This window comes from Lithobates pipiens, unplaced genomic scaffold, assembly GCF_037356315.1.
Source record: "Lithobates pipiens isolate NorthernLeopardFrog02 unplaced genomic scaffold, aLitPip1_a1.2 Scaffold_8, whole genome shotgun sequence".
NCBI classification, from domain to species: domain Eukaryota; kingdom Metazoa; phylum Chordata; class Amphibia; order Anura; family Ranidae; genus Lithobates; species Lithobates pipiens.
Genome location: NW_027507903.1, coordinates 632748268 through 632756299, shown reverse-complemented (window position 1 = coordinate 632756299; position 8032 = coordinate 632748268). Strand labels below are relative to the sequence as shown.

The following is an 8032-nucleotide window of genomic DNA, read 5'->3' as shown; positions in this document are numbered from 1 at the left end:
TTTTAGCAGGACCCAGGTGAACTCTGAGGTTGGTAGACACAAGACCATTTACATCAGCTTGCCCATAGGCGCAAGTGAAGCTTCCAATCGGGTCGACCTGAAAAACAGACAGATAGACCTGATCAGAAAGCCCATGTAAAAAGGGCCCTTACTCTATATCTCCCGCCATGGCCTGAGTACATTTCTATCCTTACATACCTGGTACAATTTTTAAAAGAAATGTCTCAGGCTGTTTTTTTATTCCCATCAACTCATCAGGCCAGACCACCATGAATTTCCCAAACCATTCTGCACAATTTTTGCACAGTTTTTTGAGCCCATGTTGGGTTTCCATTGAATAACCACTTCCGGACTGCTGTACACCGATATACATCGCCACTTTGAAGAAGGATATCTTTGTTATGGAAGCAGCTAGCTGCCATAATCCCAATATCCTCTTCTTTGGCGGTTGGTCCAGTTCCGATAATAGTGGTTTCTGTGGCGGATTCGCCACAAGATCACTTTAATCGGCGGCGGGAGAGGGGCCCCCCTCCCGCCTCTCTCCCGTGCCCTCCACCACTTACCGGAGCCTTCGACAGTAGTGGTGGCGATCGTGTCTGTTCTCATGCTTGGTATGTATATGAGTGAAGGGAAGATGGCCCCCAAGGTCTCCATACCATCGCAGGGCTGAAATGGCGTCAAAACATCACTTCCACCCATAGCTTTTAAAGGGCCATTTTTTAAATTGCATTTTAGTGTAAATATGAGATCTGAGGTCTTTTTGACCCCCAGTTGTCATATTTTAGAGGTCCTGTCATGCTTTTTTTCTATTACAAGGGATGCTAACATTCCTTGTAATAGGAATAAAAGTATTTTTAAAAGAACAGTGTAAAAAATAAAAATGTAAATCCTAAAATAAATAATAATAAAAAAAATGTAAACCCTGTGCCCTGTCCCGCAGAGCTAGCGTGCAGAAGCAAACATATACGTGAGCAGCGCCCGCATATGAAAATGATGTTCAAACCATGCATGTGAGGTATCGCCGCGATTGGTAGAGAGAGCAATGATTCTAGCCCTAGACCTCTTCTGTAACTCAAAACATTGCCTATGGAGATTTTTAAGGGTAAAATTTTGTCGCCATTCCACGAGCAGGCACAATTTTGAAGCGTGACATGTTGGGTATCAATTCACTTGGCGTAACATTATCTTTCACAATATAAAAAAATTGGGCTAACTTTACTGTTGTCTTATTTTTTAATTCAAAAAAGTGTATTTTTTTCAAAAAAAGTGCTCTTGTAAGACCACTGCGCAAATACGGTATGACAGAAAGTATTTCAGTGACCGCCATTTTATTCTCTAGGGTGTTAGGGGAAAAACTGTATAATATTTTGGGGTTCTAAGTAATTTTCTAGCAAAAAAACTGTTTTTAACTTGTAAACAACGAATCTCAGAAAGAGGCCCGGTCCTTAAGTGTTTAAATGGGACTTCCTGTTTGGAAATTCCAAATTTCAGAGTTTACTGAATTTGTAAAAAGTTCATCAGAACTCTAAATGATCAGACTTTTCAGAGGTTCACTCATTTCTAGTGATACTGTATATAGTATATTTTGTCTCTGGGATCCGGGTGCTGGCATCGTTTGGCATGGCAAGAGTTGGTCTTTGGTGCAATGGATTGTGAAGCAGGTGAGGCGTGTATGGAAACAAGAGGTTAGGTTTATATTAGGTAGGAAAGAGTGAATTGGCTGGTGCAAGAGAAGGGATTAACGGATTGCATATTTATAGCAAAGCAGCAACATGCCAATATTATTCTCATTCCCTCTCTGCAGCTTTTAATTCTCATTGAAATGTGTTATTAAATAGAAAAGAAAAAATAATAACCTTAAAGTTTACCTAAGGCTTATTTTATTTCTTAGTTTAAATTTTTTAGCAGTCATGTTGGGGAGATTTCTTTATTTCCTGTCACAGAGATAGGAGAAAGTGATGGTAAATCCTTTCCTAGACGGTCAATTATCATTTAACCACTTGCTTACTGGGCACTTAAACCCCCCTCCTGCCCAGACCAATTTTCAGCTTTCAGCGCTGATGCACTTTGAATGACAATTGCGCGGTCATACAACACTGTACCCAAATGAAATTTTTATCATTTTTTTCCCACAAATACAGCTTTCTTTTGGTGGTATTTAATTACAGCTGGGAGTTTTATTTTTTGCTAAACAAACAAAAAAAGATGCAAAAAAAAATCATGTTTAATAGTTTGTTATAAAATTTTGCAAACAGGTCATTTTTCTCCTTCATTGAAATGCGCTGATGAGGTGGCACTGGTGGGCACTGATAGGCTGCACTGGTGGGCACTGATAGGCTGCACTGGTGGGAACTGATAGGCTGCACTGGTGGGCACTGATAGGCACAGTTAAGGCGGCACCGATAGGCACAAATAAGGCAGTACTGATGGGCACAGATAAGGCGGCACTGATGGGCAAAGATGGGCACAGATAAGATGGCACTGATGGGTGGCACTGATGGGTGGCACAGATGGGTGGCACTAATGGGCACTGATAGGTACCACTGATAGATGGGACTGATGGGCGCTGATAGGTGGCACTGATAGGTGGCTCTGATAGGTGGCACTGCTGGGCACTGATGGGCATCACTTATGGGCACTGATGGGCACTGGTAGATGACACTGATGGGCACGGATATGTGGCACTGAGGTGCAGCACTGTTGTTGAGGCAGATTGTGGGCACTGATAGGTGGCACTGTGGGCACTGATGGGTGGCACTGTGGGCACTGATGGGTGGCAATGTGGGCACTGATGGCTGGCACTATGGGCACTGATGGGTGGCACTGATGGGTGACACTTTTTTCATATTTAGGCGGCACTGGCAGGGGGCAGGTGGGCACTGATGAGCTGGCCTGATCAGGACTGAAGTCCCTCTCACGGCCGCCAGTGATCGCCTTTTTTTTTCTCCTCGCGCTATCAGCGCGAGGAGGAAAAATAGCCGATTACCGACTCCGTTGTGTCACATGATCAGCTGTCGTTGGCTGACAGCTGATCACGTGGTAAGGGTTCGGGATCGAACCCTTGCTCTGATCTGTGATCAGGTGAGTCTTATAGACTCGCTGATCACAGAGCGCGCCGCGCGCACCCCTCAGGGGGGCGCGCAGGCCACTTGTGCACGGGACGACATCAATAGACGTAGTCCCGCCAAAGCAGGTCCACGCTGTAGCCGTCATTTCGCTATAGTGCAGATCTCCAGTGGTTAAACAGATGTCTCTACTAAAAGACTTTAAATCCTATTTCAGTCACAACCATAACATTTTGGAATCCCTATCAATTTCTGTTGTAGTGGTTTCCAAAACACATAGGGTTATTCTCCCCATGGGTTCTAACCTTTTTCCCATTCCAGATACATTTTTGTAAATAATATTTTAACCCTAAACATTTATAAAAATTAAAATACATGTAAAATATTATGTATTGCTTGCATTATGGCCTTTTTCACCTCTTGGTTCCTCAAACTGTAGATAAGAGGGTTCAACATCGGGGTCATTACTGAATAGATTACAGAGGCCACTTTTTCTTGTTTTTCTAGGACACTGGAAGGTGAGCGCAAATAAGTAATGAAAACGGACACAAAGAAGACGCCGGTGCAAATGAGATGGGAAGAGCAAGTGCTGAAAGCTTTCTGTCGTCCTTCAGAAGATTTTATACGTAATATGATGGTAAAGATAAAAACGTAAGAGACCAGGATTGTTGACAGTGAATAAAGACAATAAGAACCAACAGAGAGAATAGTTAACGTGTTGCAAAGAAGTATTTTGGAACAAGACAACCGAAGTATGGGAGGGATGTCACAGTAGAAATGGTCTATAAGATTCAAACCACAGAACTGGAGACTGAACAAGCAGCTGGTCAGAACAACTGACTGAAAGAAGCCCATGGAGAAGGAGAGACCAACAAGAGAGAAACATTTGCTTTTGGACATGATGGAAACATAGTGAAGAGGGTGGCAGATAGCAGCATAGCGGTCATACGACATACTGGAGAGTAGAAGGACCTCAGTTCCTGCTAGGCCAGCAAAAAAGAGAAATTGGATGGCACAACCATTAAACGAGATAGTCTTCCTGATGGATGGAAGGTCAGACAACATTTTAGGAGTGACAGCTGTAGAGTAGATAAGGTCAACTGCTGAGAGGAAACTCAAGAAGTAATACATTGGAGTGTGGAGGTTGGAGGCAACAAGGACAAGAATAATTATGCCAATGTTTCCGATTATGGTCACAAGGTACACCATCAAGAAAAAAGCAAAGAGAAATGGGATGAGTTTATCATTATTGGTTAGTCCAGAAAATACAAACACTGCCACCTGTGTGTTGTTTTTCACAGCCATTAAGCTGAGCTAAGTTGAGATATGTTTTTTTTTTTTTTTTTTTTTTTTTAGGAAACCTATGCCAAGAGAAAGATTAGATTAGAATCTCGAAGAATAACCATCTAGCTGACTGTAGCTTCATTGCCTTCTCAGTCAGTAGAATGAAGTAACAATCTCTGGTCAGTATACTTGTTCCACATCAGGATGTACTGAAGACATTGGATCCTCATGATAACCATGTAACTGTAATTTTCAGAAGAAGAACAACAAAAGCCATCGTATTTCTCCATGTAAAGGTTTTCTTTCTGTGTATTTTCAGCAGTGCAGCTATGGTTCTTGAGGGGAAAAAAAACGGTTGCATTAGTGTTTCTCAATATTTTTAATTTTTTTTAAAGATACTCTTTATTGAGCATTTTGAGCTTAGGGTACAAAACAAGGCTATTGGGCATGCCCAAATAGGAATATATATATATAAAAAAAAATAAAAAATCCACACGAACAAAAACAAAAATCGAAACAACAAAAGCAATGACCAAACTATCCACTTGTCAACCAAGATGGCGGATTTGGATAAAGCTAAATTGGTTTCTTGATATTTAACTTCCTACTTAACAATATTTTAATCGCATTTCCATCTAGAGAGAAATGGAGTGAGTTCAGTACAGTTTTGATTTCACAGTGAAACAATTCTGAGTATATTTATAGAGCGGGGACATTCACCAAACATTCACTGCAAATGTGTCTTCCTGGTGTATTTGTTTTAAATTTCATTGCTTGATTCCCATGCAGTGAATGCTTGGTATATGCCACATTTTATGCTTTATACATTTGCCCCTTAATTTCACTCATTGCTTTGACTATTGTGCTCTAGCCAATGTCTTCAAATTACTTGTTTTTTAAGTTATAAGGTGTCATTTTGGGTAGTTTATTTTATTAAATTCCATTCCATTCTTTGTATTTATGTTCTGTCACTTAAAGAGGACACTCTGTGCCCCCCCCCCCCCCCCCACACACTTTCTTGTTTTCTGCCCCTGCTTACCTCCTGTTGTTCTAGGCAGCATTTGGAAACTCACCCAACCACCGGTACAGCGTTGTCCCACTGATATTCTTCTGTAAGCAGACACCGATGGGTCCCGCGCCACCCTCTTGGTCCTGGTTCACTGTTTCAGGTCTGATTTCAGCCCGAATTGTGGGCTGAATTCGGACATGAAACAGACCAAAAGACAAACAGGGCTCCTGTGAAAATTAGCTCCAGAGCCGCATCGGAGATATGTTAACCGGCTCTATAGAGAGCAGGTCACATTCTCCTGCTATTGCAAATTGAATGCGGGAATCCCCAGCCTCAAATTTTCAAGACAAGGTTTTGGGGTGTACTTTCTTCTTTGTTTTAAATATCATTGCTTGATTTCCATGCAGTGAATGTTTGGTAAATGCCACATTTTATGCTTTATAAATGTGCCCCTTAATTTCACTCATTGGCTGGAGCACAATATGCATTGTGCTCCTGCCAATGTCTTCAAATGACTTATTTGTTAAGTTAGAAGGTGTCATTTTAGGTAGTTTATTTTATTAAATTCCATGTTCTTTTTTTAATGTTCTGTCACTTAAAGAGGACATTCAGCACCCCCCCCCCCCCCCCCCACACACACACACACACTTTCTTGTTCACTGCCCCTGCTTACCTCCTGTTCTAGGCACCATTTGGAAACTCACCCAGCCACCGATCCATCGTTGTCCGGATTATATTCCGATGGGTCCCGCGCCGCCATCTTACTTGCGACGTCATCAAGAGACCTGCCGACTCTTCTGGGTTCAGCCAGCTTGGCTTTGTGATGACATGCCACTAGGCCTGCCCCCGTCTATTTATGAATGACTAAAGGCCTCCTGGGATATGTGACTTGCATATCCCAGGTGGCCTAGCGAGCAATATGCATGTAATTTGCCTACGTAAATGACGTGCATTGAGGGGTGGGGCCACACTTTTTTTCCCAAAAGAAGGTAAATTAAAAAAAAGAATACCCAATTCATGAAGAAGATGAGAGGAGGGGTGGAGAAGGAGGAAGCTCATATAGAGGGTGAAGGTCCGCTTTTTTTTCTTTTTCTCAACAAATATAATTGAGTACGGTCAGTGATATTTTTTTTATTTATACTAACATTCAAATTTTCAAGACAAGGTTTTGGGGTGTACCTTCCTCTTCTAAGGTCAGAGCAGTGCTAATACACAAGGTTTTCGGCAAAATGTTAATGCCGGCCATACAAATAAAAACATTTAGTAATACAGAATAAAAAAACACATTTCCGGATGCATTATAAAATGCAAATTTATTTCCTGCAACCATAGGTCATTGTCTTCTCCTGGTGGGGGGTAAAGATGTGATTATCACTAGTGACTATAGCAGCCACTTGTAATAATTGGAAGCGAATCCGGCAGGCTGGTTTTACCCAAGTTGATCGATCGATCAACTTGGTACATTCAGCCTGCCCATTAAGGGTTCAAATTTGAACAGTGTATGAATGGCCTTAGTACCACAATCTCTAAAAGAAAAAAAAAAAAAAACATGCGCATATAAAATGTTTAGTTGGTCTTTCAAGGAAGGACATCAATGCCAATCAACTTTTGTTAACTGTATATGGTTTATTTAGAATATACAATATCATCGGATCACATACAACATGTAATGTGGTGAATACATATCGGTAACAATGGCTACACATATTTTTGGGAATCTACACTATGGACACATTTCAAATGGGGTGGGATTTTCCTAACTTACCTTTAACAATCTCCTTGATCATTTCAAATGTCAACATTTTCTCATCACTTATTTCTTAGCCAAGTCTTTATTTTAAACACTATATTTATGATTATACAAACATTTCATAAAATAGATGATTATAAAACACTTTATCTAAATAAGTGTCAACAATTACATTTGGAATTCCCCAGACCATATGTCTCTTAATCAAAAATTCTCGGAATATATATTTTTTTGGCTAAACTTTGACATTTCCCAGAACATAACTTTAGGGTTAGTTTTAGTTAAACTTCCAATTCCAAGTACTGGTAGAACACAGGTCACTTTTAGTTAATTTCAAGAACTCAGAAACATACATGCATTAATAGATATTTGATAAAAGTTACAACATTATATATCCTTTTATATATACAGAAGAACTCTTGAACAAGTATACCCATGGGATATACCATTTAAAACAATATGCTCTTTAAAAATATAATATCTTCATGTTTGAGTCAACTTGTCAAAAACAATGGTGGTTAAACTAGAACAGGTGGGATAATGAAGAGGAGAGGGCTATGAAATGATGGATTTATTTTTGTCAAAAGATGTAAAATAATTAAACGAATCAGGTGCCGCTTCTTGACACAGGTCCAGGATAGTTTAAAGTAGATTCCATAACACGCGGGAGCCATTTACAACCTCATGTATCCTTTGTAATGTAGCACCCCCCTAGTTAGGTTGCTAGGAAGCTAGGCAAATGCAGGGCTGTTTGGCTCCTCTCTAGTCGGTGGAGCAATTGTTGATTTATTTTGGCTGCTCTGGGTCTCGTAGACTGTGGGTTTGATCGCTCACCCCTGTCTTTCAGAAGTTTCTGGAACATAGAGGGTTTGGAAAGACAATATTCATTGTGCTCCAGCCAATCCCTGGTGAGGTGTGCCCAGA

At 40.7% G+C, this 8032-nt stretch overlaps 1 protein-coding gene across 1 annotated transcript; it reads right to left on the bottom strand.

Moving 5' to 3' along the window:
• Positions 1-3272: 3272 nt before the first annotated feature.
• On the bottom strand, positions 3273-4371 carry LOC143964099 (olfactory receptor 5AP2-like). The gene has a single exon (XM_077473806.1). It carries the CDS (start codon positions 4368-4370, stop codon positions 3432-3434), a length of 939 nt encoding a protein of 312 aa, XP_077329932.1. The 5' UTR covers position 4371; the 3' UTR covers positions 3273-3431.
• Positions 4372-8032: the final 3661 nt, after the last annotated feature.

Bases quoted from the DNA above. Each gene is read 5' to 3' on its own strand.
- LOC143964099 (XM_077473806.1), bottom strand. From the start codon at position 4,370: ATGGCTGTGAAAAACAACACACAGGTGGCAGTGTTTGTATTTTCTGGA.